This window comes from Podarcis melisellensis (assembly GCF_964234715.1).
Source record: "Podarcis melisellensis genome assembly, chromosome: 1".
Classification (NCBI taxonomy): Eukaryota; Metazoa; Chordata; class Lepidosauria; order Squamata; family Lacertidae; genus Podarcis; species Podarcis melisellensis.
Genome location: NC_138528.1, coordinates 50,147,401 through 50,172,083, shown reverse-complemented (window position 1 = coordinate 50,172,083; position 24,683 = coordinate 50,147,401). Strand labels below are relative to the sequence as shown.

The 24,683-nt window shown below is 44.4% G+C and overlaps 1 protein-coding gene across 12 annotated transcripts in view; it reads left to right on the top strand.

The window, feature by feature from the left end:
* Positions 1-24,683, top strand: part of DGKZ (diacylglycerol kinase zeta) — a 133,313-nt gene that overhangs the window by 73,844 nt on the left and 34,786 nt on the right. For 8 of the 12 annotated variants that reach the window (XM_081900981.1, XM_081900980.1, XM_081900978.1 and 5 more), the window contains 6 exons: positions 16,004-16,112; positions 16,974-17,069; positions 19,320-19,397; positions 19,950-20,006; positions 22,529-22,597; positions 24,448-24,519. In XM_081900981.1, coding sequence (XP_081757107.1) covers positions 16,004-16,112; positions 16,974-17,069; positions 19,320-19,397; positions 19,950-20,006; positions 22,529-22,597; positions 24,448-24,519 — 481 coding nt within the window. Of the gene's footprint in view, positions 1-216; positions 240-3,871; positions 3,943-13,316; positions 14,204-16,003; positions 16,113-16,973; positions 17,070-19,319; positions 19,398-19,949; positions 20,007-22,528; positions 22,598-24,447; positions 24,520-24,683 lie in introns of those variants that run through there. The other 4 variants (XM_081900979.1, XM_081900975.1, XM_081900977.1 and 1 more) reach the window with 3 other exon arrangements.

The following is a 24,683-nucleotide window of genomic DNA, read 5'->3' as shown; positions in this document are numbered from 1 at the left end:
CCTTAGCAGGACCCGGAGTGCAAGAGCGCTCTTGCTTCCTGCAGCTCCAGCAACTGTTATTCAGAAGCAGACTGGTATTCAGAAGACCCAGGTTCAATCCCTGGCATCTCCAAGCGTGATGGGGAGAAAATACTACCTGAAACCCAGAGAGGAGCTGCTGCTGCCTGTTGATGTAGGCAGCACTGAGCTTAGATGGACCAATGATCTGACTCAGTATAAGGCAGCTTTCCTATGTTCCTGTGAGCTAAATATGAAAGTTGCACCATTTGGCCTTCCATCTTGTTGCAGATATGGGGCGCTGGGCTATAGTTACTTAGCATTTCCCATTTCCTATCTGGATGTGTTGAGAGCAACTCCTTCTTTCTTGCTTCTCATGTTCCTTCCTGCCATTTAAAACAGGATGCAGGGCTTGGCTCTGGTGAGTAGCAGGTCCAGTTCAGCCCACAAGGGCCCATTTTCCATGAACACACTATGAAGCATTGCTTTTCTCTTCTCTTCTTAGAGTGCAGTCTTCTAACAGTTTATTTTAGTGTAAATAGCATTGATTAAACATGGCAGTGAATGCATTTTACGGCATGTTTTCCCCAGTCTAGATGGTTATCTATGTGATGTTTGTGTGTGCATGAATGTGAAGAATGTCTTCCTTTCTGCCAGATTTGGGTAACTAAGTAGTAAGACTATATATCCTGCTGCTGCTGCTGCGCATTAGGCTTGATACATGGATAAGGAACAAAGCTGTGGAACCAGGAGTCTGCCACCCCTTCCCTGCTGTGACTGTGTGCGTCTGGTTCTGCATCCCTGGCAAAAGCTTATTAGCATCAGCATAACATTAAGATTGAAGAGCTATGGTTACTGGGCAGACTGGAGCCAGCAAACACAAAATGATATTAAGAAGAGCTATCTGCAACTCTTTGAGATAGTATTATCTCATGGCTTCAACTTGCAGAGCAGAAGGTGGTTCTACATTAAATTTCGGAAGTACAGAACTTTCATTGGACAGGGGAGTTGGTAATTTTACACACACACTTATTTTAGTCAAGACTGGATTATGGCATTCTGCTTGGCAGGACAGAAATGAAATAGCTTTATGGATTATGCTCCCCTGCCCTGTCAGAAGTGGTAGCTGGCTGTGTCCTGAACAGAGCTTGGGAAAGGAGATGGTTGGTAGCCTCTTGTAAACTGTTCAAATCAGCCTCCACAACTCCTGTTATTTTGGACTACACTTCTCATCATTCCTGACTAACGACCATGCTGCCTTGGGTTGATGAGAGGTATGATTTAAATATTTTGGAGGGCACCAGGTTGGAGAAGGCTGCTCTAAGTTTTATGATAGGACTCTGAGGTATAGATAAATATAAGTATAAAACAGGAAGGCTGCAAAATATTTTCACTGCCTTATCAAAAGTCTGCAAGTCCAGAAATTCTGTCACTCCTTTAGGCACAAAGAAGGAAAGTTAAGGGGGAGTTACGGTCTCTCCTTTGGGTAGCTTTGTTAACCCACCCACCCCAATTAATAAACCATCTCTGTATTATTTGTTTTTGTTAGTTACACAGGCTTACAAATGGGCTTGTTTTTTCAAACCCACAGGGTTGGAAGATCCCCAGAAAGGCACCTAGTCAGACTATCAGATATGTTTTTCTGTACCCAGTAGAGATAGATGGCTATCCATCATTTCACTGGGAAAAAAATGCTAGAAAAGATTCCACAGCCTGCCTAGGCAGTTTGCTCCATTGTTGTGCCATATGTTTAAAGATTATGTCTTTCAAATTATAGATTTGAAAGTCACAGACCAAAAGACATAAGTCAGTAGATATTGAGGCCGTACTTTAGCCTGCTTAAGAAAATAATGGAATTTTTTTGTCCATTCAGAAGGTTTCTACAGGAACAAAGCTTACTCGTGATGTGGTTGGATGGAGTTTCTCTGTGTGTCTTTGGGGATATGAGCTGCTTCTTTGTGGGTTCTCAATGCTGAAGTAATAAGAAAAGGGATATTTGCTAATAATGAAATGCTGGGGAAGTTGGCAGTGCTCTTTGACCCTTCCTCTAGAACTGTCTTCACTGATCTCTTCAAGCTGATGCACTCCATAAGTACTTTAGGACTTGTTATAACAGGACACGTGTGAGTTAAGTGTGCCTGCACATCCAATTTAAACCAGTTTCAAATTCATTTAATGGTCATAATGGTGCTCATCCCAAGCATTATCGTTCTGTGATGAGGATTAGTGATTTCTGAGCATTTTGACAAAATTACAGTTTCCAGAGGGACACGGGTGGCGCTGTGGGTTAAACCACAGAGCCTTTGGGCTTGCCAATCAGAAGGTTGGCGGTTTGAATCCCCACGACAGGGTGAGCTCCCGTTGTTCGGTCCCTGCTCCTGCCAACCTAGCAGTTGGAAAGCACGTCAAAGTACAAGTAGATAAATTCCCTTCAGAAGGTTGGCGGTTTGAATCCCCGCGACAGGGTGAGCTCCCGTTGTTCGGTCCCTGCTCCTGCCAACCCAGCAGTTGGAAAGCACGTCAAAGTACAAGTAGATAAATTCAACGACGTTTCTGTGCGCTGCTCTGGTTCACCAGAAGTGGCTTAGTTATGCTGGCCACATGACCCGGAAGCTGTACGCCGGCTCCCTCAGCCAATAAAGCGAGATGAGTGTCGCAACCCCAGAGTCGGTCACGACTGGACCTAATGGTCAGGGGTCCCTTTACCTTTACTACAGTTTCCAGTGTCCTTGGAGGAAGGGGCCATGGTTGGTGTGTAAGGTAGTTATGCCAAGAACTAAACACATAAAGCAGGGATGGAGAACCTGTGACCCTGCAGACTTGGTTGGCCTCCAACTCCCATCAGACCTATTCAGCATGGATGATGGGAGCTGTAGTCCAGTAGCTTCTGGAGGGCTGCAGGTTCCCCTCTCTGGCATAGAGGCTGCTTGCACATTCATTCCAAGAGACCTGCACATGTAACTGGAGAATTATTTCTGTGACTACCCTATGACTGCCTGGCTAGGTGTCACGGTGCCGTCAGGCAAGGAATGTCCAGTGAGAAGAATTGACTCTTTACTGTCAAAAGTACACTCCCAGTTTAGGAAAAGTCATGTCCGTCATTCCTCTGTCTCTCAGCTGCTTCTAGGTGTACACTTGATGAGGCAGTTGCTGCAACAGAGAGGTCCAGCTTATCCTGCACACAGGCAGGAGGAGGAGGAGGTGTGGAAGCCCTTTTCTCTACACCAGCCAGACCTCTCCCTCCCCCTTGCACTTGTTCTTCACTCTCCAATCCTGCAGTTTCTTCTGCCTCAGACTCTCATCTTCCAGCTGTTACAGGCTCCCCTAGACCACTGATCCCGTCTTCCAAGACAGTCTCCAACCCCAGTTCTCTTGGTTCCCACTCCTCAGTATCCAGTCTCATTGTCCAGCCAGTCCCTGACGCCGGGGCAAGTCTTGTTTAGCTGCAGAAGAGAACAGAAATCTTCCATTGGTAGAGACAGTTGGCTGTTGTTAAAATGCTTCTGTTACCCCATTTATTGCCAATACTGCTTTCCTCAGTAGCAAGTCTGAGTGTGAGCAGACACACCTGCTCCTCGAGCAGGCCTTGGCACTTGGTTGTGGTTCTTCAGCGAGCCCTAAAATAAGACTTGGCTGCTGCTCGCGCACAGCCAGCTTGGTTCTCTCACCCCACAAGGCTGTTACGTACGTGCAAGCTTGGCTCTGAAGGCCAGGCACTCAAACTGCGGAGGCTTCTGTGATAACTGCCTGTGTACTTCAGAGTTCTTGGCAGCTTAACAAGCACATCCTTTCTGGTTAAAAGGCAGTTGGTGGGGAGAGAGAAAGAGAACTTCTGTTCAGGCAAATGTTGAGTGTCCCTCTCCGATAACTGAGAACTCAAGTGCCTCAGATGATTCAAGAGGCTTTGCATCTCAAGGATCATCCCCTGCATGTTTCTGGTGCCAGGTGGGTGCATGTGGTGTATGATTCATATGCCACGTTTACTGGGAAATGAAAGGGGAAACTGGGCCGGGCCAGCTAACTCTTTCGAGTCAGGGGAAGACCCTGTGAGAAATGCACACCCTCCTTCTTCTCAAGCCACTGTGGCTTTCGGTCATGCTGCTCAACCGCAAATGGCCCATCTAATCTGGTGTGCTGCATCTAGCGGAGCGTAGGCCCTGGCAACTATCATAGCAAGGAAAGCCCTCCTCCTTCCCGCATGCCTTCGGCAAGCTCAGCATGGTTGAGTTCTGTGTGGTGCAGCCGCTGCAGATCAGGAGATGCAACAGCCCAGCTAGAATGGAAAGAGGATCTTTGAGAGGGGAGGCAGAGGCAGCTTCGTATATGAGAAAGTGCATCTTGGGATGTCAGGAGGGTGTGGGAGTAAGGAAACACGAGCTGAAGGAAAGCTCTGGCATGTGAGCCGCACTGGAGTTGGAGCGGAATCCCCGGCCAAGCTTCCCAAGCCTCCGCGGCTGCCTGTTTTTAGCGTTCTGATGGCAAAGCGATAGTGAGCAGAGCCCACGAGGTCCCTGTGTCAACAGTGGGGATTATTAATAGCGCTTGTACTTCTAGCAGTTTCCTGATCCTGGGGATGCTAGTAGCTGATGTTATAGGAAAAACCCCACTTGGCAGGCTTCAGGGTCTGCCCTTCCTGCAATATGCTCTCTTTGCAGTCTGTTGCCTTTTGGAAGGGAGAGAAATGGACATTCCTGTGCCCTCTCTTAACCTGTGTTGCAAGTAAACTAGTCCCAGGCTAGCTGCATACAACAGGCTTTGTGTCTTACTCTAGGGGTAAATGGCAAAGCGAGGGCCACAGGAATACCCACATTTTACACATCTTTCAGTCTACACACCAAAAGACGTACAGGGGGCACTGATGGTTGGAGCCTTTGTAGTCAACTGCCTAGTGACTTGTTGGGAGTTGTGGCTGGGGATTGCCAAACCTGTTGTATGCAGGGGGGTGGTGTTAAGACAGTGCAGAGCAATAAGCTGGAACTCTCCTTGGATTTGGGGATATCTCAGTTGACAGCCCTTTGCGCTGAACTTTCTCCTGGCTCTGCTTAGCTCTAGGGAATAAGGCAAGATACAGTGAGATGTGTGGAACTTGATCTTGGCACCCACACTTCCTGCTAGAAGGCTGAGAGGAAGGAACATGCTTTGTGTGACTTGACCCAGCTTGGTTATTAAGCTGGAGTTTCAGCTGCCTTTTGAAAGGAAAACATGCCCCATTAAGTTAAGCTTATCACAACCCTGATTACAGATCATTAGCAGATCAAAGCCCCAAGCTTTGCTAGTGAAAGGGCTTATGATCCGGAATCAGGGCCTTTAGAGAAACTGTGTGTGCATGTTGCGTGTTGCTCTCTCTTTCTCCCCCCCTCCCCCCTGACTTTAAGGATATCAGAAATAAATTCTGTAAGACTTCTTTATGCAGCATATTCAGATACGCAAAAATGCTAGAACAACAAATGTTCTTATTTCCACTGCAAAGATTCAGTATGGATTAGCAGCACTCTGAGTAAATGCAATAGGCCATTTTCAATTACAGTAGATATGCAGCAGTTGCTGTGTGGTTTGTTGCTTTGTGGATATTTCAGTTTTGAATATGTTTTAGTTTCAGATGTAATTTTGTTGCTTATTATTCATTGTACATTGTGATGGTATCTGAGGAAAGCCAATCCATAAATATAATGATTAATAATAAATAATAAGTTTTGCTTCACACGAACTAATATTTACAATATCTACAGTTTCAGAGACACAAAGAGCATGATTCACCTAACAAGTCCCATCAGCACAAGGCTTTTGCAAGGGCTTCCACCCCTCTCCTGTCCTCCCCCAACGCCCCCCAGAATTGGCTCGGGGGGGGGTTGTGTGTCAGGAGAACAGCCTGTGGGGATCGTTCCACCTAGCAAGCTGCAATGTTTGTCATGACAGGACGATCACCATAACATGATGTTTAATTGCACCTAAAGCTTTTCATTCTCATCACACAAACACTATAGATTATTATATCATTCAGTTCGGCAACATGTAGTATGGGTTTTGTTCATAAAAAAAGTCTTGATTGTTAAACGAATTCTTCCGCCAGCCTGATAGGAGGTTTGAAACTCATGTTGAGGTTCAACGTGAAAGTCAGGTTGGTTTATGTAAGATCTCTTCTCTCAGCTCCATAGGTGGGGCAGCCCCATTCCTAAAGGGGAGTGTTATGTAAGTTAATACAGGGAGTTTGCTAACCTGACCTTTACATAGCTAATTATGCAGGTTAACAGAAAGTTTAGTATGAACACCAGGAATTAAATGACAGGCATATGTTTTGTTTTGCTAGGGAGGCAGTGAACAAGGGGGATACCAAAAGGTGTAAAGCAAACAAATTAGTTTATGCTGTAATTTAGAGGTTAAAAATTAGTGAGGAGGTATCTCAAAAAATAAGTTTTAATATTGTATCGCAACACCAATACAAACAAAACAAACAAAAACAGGTTTAAAAGCAAAGTAAGAGTGTGTTACAATGCAACCATGGTTGAGCATTTAGGGAGAGTGATGTTGAGAAAAATATGCATAACTTTCTTGTTGAAGTCAGTGAGACAGAGTCCTTAACTTTGTAAAATATTTACTACATTGTAGATGGTCATTTTATAAACTTATAAAAATACTTTGTGTACATGTGAGCTTTCTCCATGGTAGGTTCACAGTACACCTTTTCAGCAATCCTCCTGTGCTCATCATAATAACTGCAGAATAAAGAAATTCTTACTTTTTACTGCAGGCATGCTTTCTTATTGCTGGCTGACTAGAGAACGCAACTTAAACTGAAAAGCAGAGCAAAAGGAGAATCTGAGGTAGACTAGCCCATAATACAAAGTTCTAATATTTAACTCTTCAAGGATCAGTACTGCCTGGTTTTTTCAGAATCGCTTAAGGGATTACAGGATGATTGTGATAATGAAAAACCCACCCTCAGTCAGGGAAAGTCTTGAGTGAGCAGAATTTGGGGGGCTCTCCCAGATGAGGCTTTTGTTGTGCATTTGTCCTGACTTGTTCACTGATTTTTTAGAGGTTCTGTTCGTAAATTGCTCCTGTTCTTAAAGCAAGCTGTCATTCTTTAAAGGGAGGCTGTCATGTCACACACAAACAAAAATTCCTCCAAATCCACAGGGTGGGGAAGCACAGCTTGAGAGGCGAGGTGGTGCATCAGTTTGCCCCACTCTGGCTACAGGGGTGTCCTCACTTGACAGCTGTTATATGAATATAGTCCTGGTCTGTTTACCAAAGAGATAGGAAGGAGGGGGGGTGTCATGAATATTACAAAGGAAAGGCAGGAATTGGGACTAGCAGTAATGTAGCAGAAGGAAGAGAAATTCTTGGGTTTAAATGAAGTGAGATCACTACAGAAAGCCTTGATTCCTGCCTCTGATTGGGTTAAATATTTCTCCCAATGTATTTGGTGGGCAATCACATGTACCAGCAGTGTGTAAGGATTTCTCAAACCTACCTGAATATGACAACCAGCCTCCTATAATGAGATAAAGGTCCGGTTTCGTGCTTGAAATAAAATAAAGCTGTTAGAGAAGATAAAAGCTTCCACCTGACCTCTGTAAGGAATATGCAGAATGGTTGGGTGCCTATCCTGAGTGGCTTATTTACCACTATAAACAACATTGGAAAATGACTATCAGTTTCCTGATTTATAAGAAAGGAGGTAGGAAAGCTCAACAAACTATCAGCCAATTAGCTTGTTAGACATCTCTGCAAAGCTATATTCCCGGTATCGCCTTCAAAAATTGTCAGGCTGGTTGCAAAGTAACAACATTATTCATGAAGAACAAGCAGGGTTCAGAGGAAGATACAGCGCCATTGATCAGTGTTTTACTCTGAACCATATTGTAAGGAAATATACATTGAGATTGATCTTTCTGCTGCATTCGACTCCTAATTGAAATAGACTGTGGGAGAAAATTCAAATTGCCAACATTGGCTGCAGACTTCTGCTATTGATCCAAGAACTGTACAGTAACACAGAAATGAGGGTCAGAGTAAGTTTAAATGATGGTATGACCGATGCTTTTAAGACTTTGAGAGGAATGAAGCAAGTTTGCACTCTAGCTCCCACTATTTTTAACTTTTATAGTAATGATTTGGTGTCGTATTTGGCCAATGCGACCCCCCCCCCCAGTAACACAGTCCTAGGTATAAGTGGTGTTTAGATCAGAAAACTATAGAACAGACTCATTCATTTAGATACCTGGGTCTACCCTTTAGCGAAGCCCTCTCTTGGAAAGTGTCATATGGAGGCAGAGCACAAAAACCATAGGAGCATTGATTAAGTTCAGTTACAGTAAGGGAGGGCAGGTAATGGAACCTGCCCTAAAGATACTTGGTAACAAAGTGCTTGCTCAAATGCTCTATGCCATGGCGTTGAAATCTGTGTCACTGATTCACATGCCATTAAGGTTTTGGAAACCGTGCAAAATATCCCCCCCCCCCCCCGGAAGCTATACTCTCTACCATCAGGAATATCAGCAGCTTTTCTTCATATAGAATCTGGGTGGCCAGCAATTAAGACAAAAGCGGATTGAGTTTAGTTAAAGTATATATATATTTAAAAAAATGCTACTATGCCTATTGAGTGTTTTCCTGCACTGTGCTATATGGAATTGGGTGAAAACCAACTCTGGAAAGCAGCTTGTCAAGATGTTTCAGTCCATTATTATTTTCCAGAACTGAGTTCTGCTTTAACCCTGAATAAGTATCTACTTAGGGATTGACTCAAGGGACCTGCAACTAATTAGAAACACTAGATTTCCCCCTCGGTATCCACTCTTGAGGACAGAGCATTTTAAAGCTAGTTTATTGACCAAACTCCTCACCAGCTTCCTCAGGAATTGCCTTTATTGAGCTGTATGTGATGCCCACTGCAGTCTTGGACGGCTAGCTCAAGAAAACCAGCCCGTAGGCTGACAGACTTTGTATTCTTGGTCAACTTCAGATGGAAGACATCACTAAAACAATAAACTTATGAACTTAAAGCCAAACAATACACTAGAACAACAGATTTGTTCCGAAACTCATTTTTTGGCAATATGTTCCTGAGGGGTAGTTGTGTTAGTCTGTTTCAGCAAAACCTACTAAGTCTTATGCTACATTAAAGACTAACAGATTTATTGTGGTGTAAACCCTCATGGACTAGAGCCTACTCTGTTAGATGCAGGATGAAGTGCACTATAGTGCAAAAAAGCTTATGCCATAATGAGTATTTCAAAGCTCTGACGGGATACCAGCACATGCTGTACTGTCACAAACAGACTGAAGTCCGGGAAAACTTTTATTCACATCAGGAATATGTTTCTGTGCACTCGTACCAATGTTCAGGAGCAAATCTCACCAAATTCAGTGGGACATAACTTCCCTTATGGTCTACTTGTGGTCACACTGCACAGGCTCTAAAATTCAGAATTAATTATCCCCGTGTGGTCTCTTACTGATCTTCAGTGTATGTTTTGACTTGGGAATCTTCAGTAACATTCAGTTTGCTGGAGTGAAAGGATAGTGTTAGGCAGCTTTGTAAATAATCCTACCAAACCCCAAAACAAATTATTACTATCTTGCTGTGCTGGAGGCTGGCAGAGGAGGTACAAAAAGGTTACTGCATTTCTATCCTGGATGTGAAAGGATTAAACCACCAATACCCATAACATTCTCTTGAGAATCAAAGGGACAAGTAATACTCAGGTGCTTGGGAAAGTTAATGCACATGTGTTTGCTGTACAAGAAGGGGTAGAGAGGCACAATGAACCCTGGCTGCGAAGCTGATTTTTTAAAATTAACGAGTTTAAATATATGTTTAAGGCAGCAATCCTATCCACAATTACTTTACAATACATGCCATTAAACTGAATTGAATTAAATAGATTTGAAGAACAAAATGCCAGCATTTATTCCCAATAAAATTGTGTTGTTTTAGCTTTACTACTGCTGACTCTGAAGGTATTACATTTCCTTCAAATCTGGGCTGAATTCTACAGGCTAAGGGTGAGTGCTTTGTTCTGCCAAGGTTTCAAAATCTGGGAGAAAAGCAAGGATTCCCCCTTGTAACTTTTAACTGTGAAGCAGCAAGAACAGGGACAATATGACACAGCAGCCTGTCATAGTAGTCTTCCTCCCAACCTAGCAGTTCGAAAGCATATCCACATGAGTAGATAAATAGGTACTACTGTGTTGGAAAGGTAAACAGAGTTTCCGTGTGCTCCAGCACTCGTTATGGCATTTTGTTGCACCAGAAGTGGTTTAGTCATGCTGGCCACATGACCTGGAAAGCTGTCTGCGGACAAACTCCGGCTCCCTTAGCCCGAAAGCGGACATGAGCGCTGCACCTTATAGTTGAATTTGACTGGACTTTACCATCTAGAAGTCCTTTACCTTTACTATAGGAGTCACATCGCATGCTTTGCTGTGTTCTCAGCCTTAAGGAACAATGACAGCTGAAAGGGCACGTTGTGTATAACTGGTTTCACTATACAAATAATGCAAGAGTAATAGAGGACTGTTATTTAGTGCCATGAGCAAATGTCAAGGCAAGAAGAGTTTTCCACTGCTTCTTTCTCAACTTTTTGTAGCATGTGCAAGGGGCAGCTCTTAGAAAATGCCTTGTATTTATAATATAATTAACAAACAAATTGTATAATACACAAATTGGGCTGCCCAGATTTGAGTGACAGAGACATTTTCATTGCTGTATGTAGGAGCTAAATGCAAATCTAAAGGAATCTCTAATTACTTGCTGTGGAAAGTGACTGCTTGAAAGAAATGCTAATGCAGGGTAACTTCCACATAATCTGCCTCCCCAGTTTTAACAGACTTCTGAAAAGTTTTGGCCTCATGGCAGGTGTGGGGGATACCTGGATATCATCACATTACTGTCTTTTGATATCCTATCAAAACTAGGAGCTATAGATTAAATCAAGAAACATGAGTCAATTTTGCTGTGCACAAAACGTATGACTATCCAGTTGCAGATTGGAATGGTTGCTGAGCCTTGCAGTGAGATTTGGATACTTCTGACTATTAAGAATTACTGTTGCTTGAAAAAAAAGCAATCTTTTTGAAGTTTACTCACATCATATAGAGAGTATGACTAACAGGGACCTAAAATGTGCTTTACACTTGGGATTGAACAGAGTGCTTGTTGCAGATATAGAAAGATAAGAGACCTCGGGAACAATTGTATTTTAGAACTCTGAGCAGTTATTCATTGAGCATTGAGCACAGTGAGTGCTGGCAAGTAGTTAAAAGAAAAAGAAAAGAAAAAGAATTCCTGTTGTTCCATTATTAGGCATCAGTAGAGCTCTGCTATTGCTTCACAGACGCATCTTTTGTCATCTTTTGTCTCATTCTTTGTCTGCTTCTGGCTGTTTTTTTATTGGACCAAATTCTCTAAACTGAGCTTTAAATTTCACGAAATGGAAAATGTTCTGCTCTTCCAGTTTTGATCTTCTGTGTACAGTTGACAAGCAGGAAGCAGATTGAACCAACGTGTATTTTGTTTGCACTCAGGCCCAGGCTGTTTTAAAATAGAACAGAGGTAGCCTGAGCAGCTTTTATCCTTGACACCTCATTTAAGGTTAGCTGCTTCCTATTTTTTTGCATATTTATATACAAGTGGTGGTGTCTTTATATACAGTGGTGCCTCGCAAGACGAAATTAATTCGTTCCGCAAGTCTTTTCGTCTTGCGAGTTTTTCGTCTTGCAAAGCACGGTTTCCCATAGGAATGCATTAAACATCAATTAATGCGTTCCTATGGAAACCGCCTTCAGACCAGGTCCGGGGACAGTCTGTCCCCCGACCTCTTCTGAAGGCTGGTGGGGGGCGAAATCTTTGCTTCCCCCCCCCGCCTGCCTTCCCGGGACAGCGGAGACTTTTCCGCTGTCCCGGGGCGATCTTAAAATGCTGGCGGGCGGCAGCGAAGGCTTCGCTGCTGTCTCCCAGCATTTTAAAAGCCCCCGGGACAGCGGAGACTTTTCCGCTGTCCCGGGGCGATCTTAAAATGCTGGCGGGCGGCAGCGAAAGCTTCGCTGCCGTCCCCCAGCATTTTAAAAGCCCCCGGGACAGCAGAGACTTTTTCGCTGTCCCGGGGCGATCTTAAAATGCTGGCGGGCGGCAGCGCTGCCGCCCGCCAGCGTTTTAAAATCGCCCCGGGACAGCGGACCTCTTCTGAAGGCGGGCGGGCGGCAAAAGTCTTTGTCCCCCCCCTGCCTGCCTTCCCGGGGGCTTTTAAATCGCCCCGGGACAGCGGAGAATTCCTCCGCTGTCCCGGGGCGATTTTAAAACGCTGGCGGGCGTTTTAAAAGTCTTTGCTCCCCCCGCCTGCCTTCAAAAGCCATCCGGGATAGCGGGAAGCGCTTCCCTGCTATCCCGGACTGCTTTTAAAATGCTGGCGGTGGGGAGCAAAGCCTTTTGGCCCCCGCCGGCCTTCCTGGACCTCTTCTGAAGGCCGGGGGGGGGAAGGCTTTGCTCCCCACCGCTAGCATTTAAAAGAGGTCCCCGGAGATTTCCCTATGGGCTTTCTTCTTGCGAAGCAAGCCCATAGGGAAATTCGTCTTGCGAAGCGTCTCCAAAACGGAAAACCCTTTCGTCTAGCGGGTTTTTCGTCTTGCGAGGCGTTCGTCTTGCGGGGCACCACTGTAAATGCTTGTTGCTTGTTATGGGATATAGCAGATGCAGAAAAAGTCCATGGAGCCAAAGCACCTCCTTTTAGTATGAGCCGTTGACTCGCTGACACTTAGATTTCACCCATGTGCCTCAGAGTTTGCGTTGGGAAGCACCAGTTGTCACATGGTAGCCATTTCAGCACCGTTTTCAGTTCTTGCATTTTTCCACATTCAGATTGGCCACAAATAACAATAACACCAGTACTAGTTTTCTGGCTCAGTAATCTCCCCATAAGTGAAACTCTTTCTCTTTCTCTTTCTCTTTCTCTTTCTCTTTCTCTTTCTCTTTCTCTTTCTCTTTCTCTTTCTCTTTCTCTTTCTCTTTCTCTTTCTCTTTCTCTTTCTCTTCCCCTAGTGCTGTGTGGTGAATTGGATATTTTGGGTGACTTGGCTCCACTGAGTGAGAGGGTACTAGATGTCTTATTGTTTGGGCGTCAGAAGCTGACACAGGACTGGTTATGGCCAAAAAGAATTGGCTGGAGCTTGGAGGGTCAGGGAGGGCCGGGGCTGGTGTCCAAGTAGTGCTTGGGGTCTGGGGTGCCCCATGATTTATTCATTTAGATCTTGAAGGCCAGGTTAGGTAGGTGGGCGGGTGAGTCCTCATTTAAAACACCTGGTTTCTTTGTCAACAGCCCCCATTTGCTATGGAATCCTTTTTCAAAAGGCACTTCAGGAAGAAGACTGTGCCGCTAGGGCCCCGGCGCACCAGTGTGGTGGCCCTGCCGGCCAGCAAAGCAAGGCGGCGCTCTGTGGTGGGCCAGCCCTCTGCCACCCTAACGCAACACCGCCGCAAATCCTGCACTCACCTGCAAGGGCTGTCTTGCTTGGGCTCCCGGCACAAACTCAGGGCGAGCTCCAGCAGGAGGCGATCCAGCACCACGACCCCTCGCCTGAGTCCTCGGTTTTCCGTCCAGAAGAAGCGCGGGGGGCGAGTACGCACCATAGATACTCATCTCATAGGGCCCTCCTTGCTGCTGGCCAGCCTCATCCAGGTGTATGAGGCGGAAGGAAAGAGGCAGTCGCCTTGCACTGAGAGCTCCAGCTCAGAGTCCCCCAAGGAGGGGCTTGAGGAGAGTGACTGGAGTGAGGAAGCTGCCTCTTCAGGCTCTGAAGGATCTGGCCTGAGAGCGGAGCAGGAGAGGAAGGAGCTGCAAGCTGAGCTTTCGCGGTGTCCCGGTCCTGCCACGCAGCACCCTGCCGACCTGAGGCTTCTCCTGCGAGACCCTCATTACCTGCGCCGCAGGTCCTCCCACCTCCTCCCAGCAGAGTTTGTGCACAGCAGAGCAGCCTACGGGCTTCAAGGCCGCTACAGATGCTTGAGCCAGAGGCGGCGCTCAAGTGAAACCCCCAAGCCGGGTGCTTTGCTCCAGTCATGCAGGACACGGAGGGCTGCCAGGAGGTGGAAGGTTCCTCTAGGGACCACTTGGCTGGCGTTGACTACCCATAAATGCCTGGGAATGGATCTTGCCCACAATGGCTGCGGCAGCGACTCCCCTGAAGGTTGCAGAGCCCTACTGCCGTATGTATGGCTTTATCAGGGGTACTAAGCTCTTTGGGGTAGAGGTGGAGGGGAGAGGACCAGCACAGCCCTGACTCACAACCACAGTGCTTCCTTGCAGATTGATCAGTTATGAAAGAAGCATGCTTGTGCTGTGTCTTTCTGAGAACAGGACAGGTGCAGTGGGTCTCCCCCCCCCCATTTCCGCCAGTTGCACTTCTGTCTGGCTCTTCCTCCAAGAAATTCTGAGTTCATTCGGCTGAGCGAAAGTGAGCCACCCAAGGACACCCAGTAAGCATCATAGCCAAGCAGGGATTTGAACATGGGAGTTTCCAACTGTGACATTTTATACCTCTGCACTGCATTGGTCTCCTGGCTGCCGTGACCCTTTCCTCCCTGCTTCCTGTTTCCCTACCCCCGATAGAGGTGTAATGTGGTTGAATAAGGGATCTGTCATGAAAAAGGGATCCTTCATGTGGTCCTTGAGGGTGCTCTTCCATCAAAGAGCTGGCTGTTTTCCTGCATCTTCCCACAAAGTCTGTTTGGTATTGCAGGTTGCCTTGTACCTTGGCCAAGAATTGCCAATTGTATATGGTGTTTGAATGATGGAGGAGCCAGATTTCTGTAAAAAGTCCCTGTGTGAAACGAGCAGCAGCTCTGACCAATTAATGTATTAAGATGCACACAAAATATTACATGTATGGCTTTAATGTCACTTTACACAATTTCACAACACACACAAAAACAAAGAGAGGGAGAGAGAGAGTAGGAAAAGCATTCAGAAGTGGCAAAGATTAATAATAATAATAATAGTTTTAAAGGACCTTTATGACTGTAACATTGATTGTGTGGGGTGTAGTGCTACCATGTTTAACTTAGGTAGATTCACATCCCTGCTTAGCTACAAAGTTGACTGGGGTAACTCAGGCCATTTGTGTGTTCTCAGCCTCACCTGCATCTGAGAGTTTTTGAGGGTAAAAGCCTTTGAGTTACTTGGAAGAAGGATGGGATAAAAATGTGTGTGTGTGTTCATGCGTGCACGCACACACACACATATACATAGTGAGGAGGACAAGAAACACGAATATGATTTGTCCTTGATGAATTGATCTAGAGTAAAACCCATGTGTGATCTTAAATATGCGCTCTAAAATTTTGAGATGCCCAGCTGCTTCTCCCACTCTCACCCCAATTAGCCTTGGAATGTTTTGCTTCAGAAGCAGCAGGAAACCTGGGCTCTGTTTCATCTTCCCAGGAGTCTCACAAGCCTGTGTTATTGTGTTATTAGTCTTCATCCACTTGAGAGAATAGTGATCTGTTCGTGGAATATTCTACACACACACACACACACACACCTTTGGGAGGAAGGATTCATGGAAATAATATACATTCAACTGCCACTTGGATTTTTTAAACTAAACCACTGCGTGCCTTTCTTCATGGCTGGTGTTTGCAGTGGCATGGTACAAAATGCCCAGTCCACATGGTAAATTTCAGCATGCCAGTAATTTGGCATTTATTAGTAGTTGCTGTGTGGCATGACTTAAAGCGGTTATGAAGAATAGTCTGTTTTTCATTGCCACAAGGTAGAAAATAAAACTTACTGCCTACCACTGAGTTGGGTAAGTATTACCTGCTCTGTGATTTCCGATAATTTCTGCCTCATTTTAGGCAGCTTTTTAGAATTGATATTAACACATGGAATGCCTTTCTTTTTAGCATCCTTTCCCCCCAGAAGGCTTGCAAATGCTGCATTTAGGAATAATAATGATTAATATGATTCCAGGTGTTTTTATGGACAATCTTCTTCCTGTCTTTCAGAAAAGCTATTGCCAAGTCTGGTCTCCAGCACCTGGTTGCCCAGCCAACCCCCCCACTAGCCCTGAGAAGCGATTCAGACAGGGAGATCCGCAGTACTGTCGACTGGAGCGTAAGTTCTACCTTCTCCCCTTGTGGGGGGGGTGCATGGAAAGATAATGAATGGGTTCTTTCCCATTGGCTTGGCTGCATAAGTTTCGCCCAGTACAAATCCACACATAGGTGGCTTTCTGGAGCAAGGGTATCATTGGCCAGGGTGTAGTCTGAAGTCAAGTCACTTGATACATCAGCCTTACTGAAGCCAAGTAGGTCTGGTCAGTGCCTGTATGGGAGATGGCACAGAACCCTATAAGTATCACCTTGAGTTCCATGGGAGACAGACAGGAAACAAGTAGTGCATTTCTCTGGAGTGATAGAACCTGAGTTTCCACAGGATAGTTCCTGTAGCTCTGGTTGTGCTCTGCATTACAGCAATCAACTGGCAGCATGGGAAGCTGCCATGTGGGTGAATTCAAAGCTAACCCGTGAAGGTCAAATGGGAGCCACGTGTTGAAATCTGTTTATTTCCTGCCACATTGGCAAGTCCCCTCCTATCCCCATATCTATACATGAAAGTATTTGGCCATTTTATGCTTCCCATTGACCAGAGCCATTGGTATGTCGTGCTTGTAGGCCGAACCAAATCCTTTCCTTTTGCCTGCTTCAGGTCAGCGGCAAATAACTGGTAGGCACAGGGAAGCAGAATGTGCAACAGGATGATGCCGAGGCATGTGTGTGGCGGTGGAGTCTTGCTAGAAAGAAGCTTGGTTAAAGCAATGTGTAGTTTTGACTCAGTTCATCTGTGGGGCTGAAGTGGGGAGGCAAGTTAGTTCCCCTGAAGCTAATGACCGGATGGAATTGTGGCTAGGTTCTGAACTGAGTGTGACCCTGCAACAGTACTGTGGAATGACAACACATTACTTCTGTCTTTCAGGAGGCTGCAGTTTACGGGGAGCACATTTGGTTTGAAACCAATGTCTCTGGGGACTTCTGCTATGTGGGGGAACAAAACTGTGTTGCAAAAATGCTGGTAAGTCTTGGCAAGAGGGTGCCCCTAACTGGTCAACTTGATTTTTGTGTGAGTCTGCACTACCATCTAGTGGAGGAAACAAAAAAATGCCTTAAACTGCACATCCCAGAACACCATCAAGCAGAGGTTACGTGAGCAAATATTTTTCTTTGGGGAAAATGAGGGTGGTGTACGGGGGGGGGGGGGAGTGGCCCTTCACATCACTTCTATTTGTGCAGTGGGTATTGGCACCTGGTGATTTTTAAAGGATACTTAGCATACATTGTGGGATTTGGTGTCTAGCACAAAATCTGGAAGTATGAACATGAGAAACCTTTTTGCTTATTGTTTTGAATTGCAGTGTGTGTGTGTGTAGTGTTATTAGCTGCACAGAGAGAACCTGCACATTTACAGCGTATTTCTACAAAAATGTCTAAGTAAAAGTGGGGCAATGTATTGGTGGTGGAGCATGAGCTTTTTGTGCAGAAGGTCCTTGGCGGCTCCATTTAAAAGGGTCTCAAAGAACTGCTGCCAGTCAGGCAACAGCCTCTGGGTCAAACTAGATGTGATCTTTGCTGCATAGGTTGTTCTTTTGTAGCTCTTAAAAAAAACCAAAACCTGAAGGTAGAGGGCCTGAACTGGATTGGCACCACCAAGCAGGGCTTAAACTCTTTGCTCATGGAAAGGTCCCAATCAAAATTATTTCTCCCGCCTCCCCCCCACCCTGCCCATGTCTTCTTTTAACAATTTGAGGGACAGCAGTGCAAGGGCAAACTAGTCATGCTGTGTAAAGCAGCTTCATGTGTAATAGAGAACGATCGTTCAGCGGCAGAGTACATGCTTTGGGTCCTTAGGGTGGTATTCAACTTAGTTTTACTGGGAGTAGATCCATTGAAATTAATGAATATGAATAAGTGGGTTGATTCTGGGTAAAACCTAGTTGAATACCGCCAATAAGGACCCAGACTCACTTCCCCCAGCATCACTCGCTAGAAAAGATTGGAGGTAGCAACGCTGCCTGGGGCCTTGAATGAATTGCCACTCTTGATAGTGGGCTAGATGGGCAGGAGGGTGACCAAGGTGATCAAGGGTCTGAAAACCAAGCCTTGTGAGGAACAGTTGAGGGAGTTGGGTATGTTTATCCTGGAAAAGAGGAGATGGAGAGGAGGTTTGGTAGCCATCTTCAAATATCTGAAGGGCTGTCACACGGAAGATGGAGCAAGCTTGTATTCTCCTGATCTGGAGGGAAGGACCCAAACTAGTGGATTTGAGTTAAAAGAAAGGCGATTCCAACTAAACATCAGGAAGGACTATTTGGCAGTAAGACTCTCACAAGAGGTGGTGGACACCCCTTCTTTAAGCAGAGGTCATGGATCCTTTAGTTGATATCCCTGCACTGCAGGGGGTTGGATGAGAGGACTATTAGGGACCCAACTCTACACTTCTATTTTTCTGTGATGATAAGTTGGTAATTCTGCCAAATGTCCACACACTCCTTATCTCTGCATTCTTGTTGTTCAGCATTTGGTGACCTTCCTTGCCCTCCCAACTTTTTTTTTTTAAGTAGCAAATTCTACAAACTGCCCTAAATGAGTTTTATTCATTCTAGCCACTGTATCTTACTAGTATTAGAATTCAGAATTTTCCTCCCCCTTTTGTACTGTGCGCCTGTATCTTTTTTGGCTGCCTCAAAAGGGTGAGTCACACTGAAAAAGCTTTCCAGGAAGATTTAAAAATAAAGAGAAGCAGGCGGAAATGCAATCACAAGCTTTATGTTTATCCTGTAGAGCTGGAGGAAACTTCCTTGATGCAAATTCATCTAAATTAGCTTGTAATTCTCCCCCTGATTGCATGGTGTTTTTATGTTTTTAATTTATAAGGCTTTTGGAAAAATGACAATCCACCTCAAGTATACAGAATGATAGAAATAAATACATATTTCCAGCTATCCCTTTGATGGCACCCTTTGCTTTGCGGGTAGGGGGCTGTGATCAGTCGGTCAATATATTTCAGTGCCTGGATTCCATTTGCTTCATTATGGCCAACGAAAGTGGGAGGTAATGCACTCCATGCACAATCCGTTCCATCTCCATCCTCTCCCCTGGTGCATATATTGGGATGGAAGGACAAAGAGGAAGCCATTACCTGCAGCATTCTTACCCTACACTTGTGTGTTCCATATGCACAAACAGTTATTTGAGTGTTGAGCTTGTTGCAGGCTTGCCAGTCATTCGCAGATGATGTAAACCTCTTGTCTTCCTTGTCTTGCAGCAAAAACCTCTCTCCAAGCGCAAGTGTGCTGCCTGCAAGATTGTAGTCCACACACCCTGCATAGAACAGCTAGAGAAAGTGAGTAAAATCTAGTTAAGCTCTTGGGCTGTGCTTGGAGAGATGGGATATCAACCTCCTTTTTAAAAAAAAGGAACGTTCCTGCCGGATCCAATTTCCATGAACACTTATATGCCTGCTAGGAGAAATTCCTAAGAACCAAGCTCCCTCTGTCATATTTTGTTCCTTTTTGACTCTGTAGGCAAATAACTTTTGCATTTAGAGATGCCAAAGCCGATAGCTTTGCATCCAGTTGGCCTTGGGTTCAGTCTCTGGTATCTCCACTTAAATGATTTCAAGCAGCAGGGCTGGGAAATGCCTCTGTGAGAGGCCTTGCAGGGCTGCTGCCAGTTAGAATAGATAGTATTGAGCTAGATGAATTGATGGCTTGACTCAATATAAAGTAATCTCATATGTGCATATGCTCAATTATTCATTGAGAGGACTGAGTGGGAGGAAAGAGGGAATGGCGAATAATGTATTCCTCACAGGACAGAAATGCTTCACATTTGTTGTTGTTGTTGTTGTTGTTATTTTAAAAGTTTTCCACCCATCTTTCTGTTACATCCACAGATAAATTTCCGATGCAAGCCTTCCTTCAGGGAATCTGGATCAAGAAATGTCCGAGAGGTAAGAGCTTTGTGGACTGTTTATTGATCTGTAGCACAAGGAAATTGTGTGCATGCACCCTTTGATGCAGGTGGCTGTGAAATCTTTGGCCTCATTCGGTTCTGCAGTGACAAACTGCCCATAGCCAGGTTTAAAGTTGTATACCCCCCTGAACTTGAGGTGCTAACATGTGTCTGAGCAGTAAAAGACTCACTATGGCTCATCCCTCATGAGCATTTCTTTTGAAAACCTGCACATTGAGGTACAACAACGAGATGCCACCCATTATCTATTATTGATACATTATAGTAATGAGTGGAGTTTTCTAATCTAAGGAAAGAGTGGACTAATTTACCAGTTAGTACAGAGGTAGCCAGTGTAATGCCTTTCAGATGCATTCAGTGTTATGCAGTAGCCAGTGTTATGCCATTCAGATGCTGACTCCCATCAGCACCAACCAGTATGACTAATGATCAGGGGTAATGGAAGTTGTAGCCCAAAAAAATCATTAACTACTCTTGAGCTACTAGTGATAACCTCTGAAGGGCCTGGTGCATGCTGGGGAGTGCGTGGCTAGTCACTGCATACTTCCCACCACTTAATTCAGTCCCTAGAGGAAGAGAACTCTCCATGGTGCTGAAAGGTAGAGGGCTGGGCCAATGAGCATCCATACTGGCAAACCATCAGGCAGCGTCCATACTTGAAGTGAGATTTTAACACATCCACATGCTTACAGCTTCATAGAGAAAACTTGAACCTGTGCTTCACCTGAACAGACTTTGCACCAGCTCTCAAACTGGATATAGACCTAAAGGAATCTTCCTTTGAACATATTTTTAAAGATCCAAGCAATTTTAACATACAGAAATAGCATTCCCAGTGGAGGAAGGTGTACAGTCGTACCTTGGACCCCAAACGCCTTGTGAGTTGAACGTTTTGGCTCCCGAATGTTGCAAACCCTGAAGTGAGTTTTCTGGTTTGCAAATGTTCTTTGGAACCCAAACATCCGATGCGGCTTCCGCAGCTTCTGATTGGCTGCAGGAGCTTTGGTTTCCGAACGTTTTGGAATTCGAATGGACTTCCGGAACGGATTCCGTTCGACTTCCGAGGTACCACTGTAACTGTCATTCTTAGTAACCAAGTCACTATGGTTTTATCCTGACTTGTTTTTTGGTGTGTTTTCTCTTGGCTTGATGGGATTAGAAGTGCAGCCTGTCTTTGAGTCTCACCTTTCTGACTCCTAATAGGATCATTATTGGAGTGAATCTGGTGTATATTTGAGTGTATATTCTGGTGTATATTCTTAATTAAGAAATGTTAAGAACATTGTACAGGAAAAGATGTAAAAATAAATACCTGGTCACATTTTCCTGAGTTGCAGTGCTTGCAGCTTTTGCTTTCAACAGAGACTAGGAAAAAAAGTAAATTCTGGTCTTTGCTGAATACTTGCACAAATTTATTTATGTATGTATTGCATTTATATCCTACCACATGGCCTTTATAAAATGGCTCTTGGGGCAGCTTACAGTTAAGAATAGAGCAATAGTTAGTAGTAAAACATTAACAACCATAAAAATATATAAACAATTAAACATTTACAGGGAATAAAAAAATAACAAGTTATCATAAAATTGGCATCTGTTTCTGCCTCTGAACACCAGCTGAAATAAAATGCCTTTAGCTAATTTCTGAGAGACAAAGATAGCCAGGAAGGCTTTTTCTTCTTCTTCTTTTTTGCAACGGGGCGGTGTGGTGAGGAAGAGTAAGAAATCCAATAAGGGAGAAGGCACTTAATTGCAGAGAAAGCCCTGCTCTTTGCCCCTGTCCATTGATTTCAGTCAGTGAGAGAAGTCTTAGTGCATGGGATTGCTGAAAATCAACCTGCCAGCCACCTTCAAACCTACAGATTGCATCCCACAGAACTTTATTTTCGACATAACCATGAAATGAGCAACTATCTCATGTTGTAGTTAAGTTAAGGTAATTTCACTAAACGACCTGTACTCATTCGACTTCTAACAATTTAATAAATTTGAAGCCGTGAGGATCCATGTTATTAAATGGGACCAGGAATTTGTTCCTTTTGCCACTAAGCACAGCCTTGCTTGTTACTCCTGTGTATTTAACCTCGTTTCAGAAAGAAAAGCTACATATAGTATAATCTCTCTGTGTTGCAACACAGATTGCTTGCTCATAGCCTTGAGGTATTACTCGTGGCAAATATGTAGATGGTAGACTATTCTTGTATTCAATGCCATGAAATATCGTTTTGAATAGTTTTGGTTTGGTGCATCTTAAAAAGAAAGTACTTGCATTAAAAAGAAAGTACTGCATTTGTCCTTGTTTGGCTCTGAGGCATACTTTCTGAGTTTGAGGGGGTTCTGAAGCAGGGGAAGGTGAAGCTGGCTTACTCTGTTCTGGATTGTCAAGGCAGCATTGGAGGCCTCGGCTTCTAAGCACCCCAGCCTAGATGTGTGCTCAGGGGACGGTATATGTGTCTCCCATTTCCTCGTCCTTTAAACTGTTCACATGTTTCTCCACAGCCTACAGTTGTGCGGCATCATTGGGTACACCGGAGACGTCAGGAAGGGAAATGTCGACAGTGTGGAAAGGTGAGGGGAAAACCTGTGTGGATATAGCTTGAAGGGTACAATGAAGCTGGAACTGGGATCTGCAAAAAAACCCCTTTTCAGATCAAGATTCTTACGCATCTTGAGCTTATATCAGGTGCTTCAGTTGCTGGGAAGCAGTACTGAAGTTTTGTTTTCTGACACTGCTTTGCATCTTTCTGAGGCCTCTTCAGTATCACCTCTTGGTTTCCATCTGAAGGCATGTTTATTCTTCTCCAGCTTGGCTTCAGGAGTTGCTGGAAGGAGGCATACAAGGTGCCATTCAACAGTTTTAGGGACTATAATCTGGATTTGTGTAGAGTTTACTCCTTAGCCTTTTCTTCTCCCAAATATATTCCGCAAGGCACTGAGGGATCAGAGTTTTCCTTCTCCAAACAACAGCAATATATGTATTATAATTTTTATATAATTATACAATCACATTAACAGCAGTAACAACAACAACCACCCCTGTGTCATAACTGAGATTCACGGCAAGCTTCTCACCCACAGACCATTTTCAGAAACGTAGGGGGAAACAGCCACCCAAAGTTGTTGAGCTCACCTCTCCGCGCCCCACCGATCACTGTTCCACCCACAGCCTCTGTTGTGCAGTCCCAAGCGCCATGCCGCAATGCTACAGAGGTGCCGGAACTCACGGGGGGAAAGCCCTGACTGTAGGAGGGGAAATACACTTCCTTTTGGTCCTATAAAGACTAGCACATTAGAACAAGAGTTATGTGTCTGATGAAGGATATTTGTCCACAATGTATTTTTCTTTAAAGCCCTATACAGCCTAGGATCCTCGTACCTACGGGACTGCCTCTCCTGGTATGTCCCACAGAGGACCTTACAGTCTTCAGATAAAAACATCTTGGAGATCCCTGGCCACAGGGAGGTTAGGCTGGCCTCAACCAGAGCCAGGGCTTTTTCGGCCATGGCCCCAATCTGGTGGAACGCTCTGTCACAAGAGGGCCCTGCGGGACTTAACATCTTTCCACAGGGCCTGCAAGACAGAGCTGTTCCACCAGGCCTTTGGCCAAGGCGTAGTCTGACCCCCTCCTTCTGTAATCCTCATAGCACTCCAGCCCAATGGTTGCCATTCATTTGATTTTGAATTGATTTTAGAATGAATTGATTTTAGAATGTATTTCAATTAATTGATTGTGATTTTATGTAAACTGTCTTATTTTTACTACTGTTAGCCGCTCTGAGCCCGGCTTCCGCTGGGGAGGGCGGGATTTTATTTATTTATTTATTTATTTATTTATTTATTTATTTATTTATTAAAAATAAATTTATTTATTTGGTTTTTCAAATTAAGGTTTTACAATCACATATCCAGCATACAACATAAAAACAAGATTCCAAAAAATCTCCTTGATTTCCCTCCTCCCCTTTGTGGGTCCTATTGTTAGTCATTTCCTTCTGCATCTTTTATAATAATTCAAACCTTTTACATCTCCATTATATCAAAAATTCATGATTAAACTATGAGTGTTATTCCAATCCTACTAATGATTTTAACTGATTACAATGGTTTTTAAGATAAATTATAAATTTCCCCCATTCCTTATTAAAATTTTGGTCTGCCATTCTTCTCTGGTCGGGACTTTATCTTCTTTCCATCTCTGAGTCAATAACATCCACGCAGCTGTGGTCATATACATAAATAGTCTTTTCTGCTCCAATGTCCACAATCTATTCACGTTGCATTACATTTATTTGTTTCTAAGATGCTACAGGACTCTTTGTTGTTGTAAATTCATGGACAATGGGTTTATTGCTATGATATATAAAAAAACTTGAAGTGACGTGCAACTTGCTCCTTATTTTCCTGTCTCCCTGTGCAGGGTTTCCAGCAAAAATTCGCCTTTCACAGCAAGGAGATTGTAGCCATCAGCTGTTCCTGGTGTAAGCAAGCAGTGAGTGCCGCATGTATCTGTTTGCTAAATTGCCCTCCCTTTCTAAACACAAACACCTCTGCCTCCTTTGCCTCCCTCGCCCCAGAGTTTGGAAGTACTAGTCTTCTTCTTGTTTAGTTTTTGTTGTTGTTGTTTTTTAAAAAAACATTAAAAATGGTGATCCT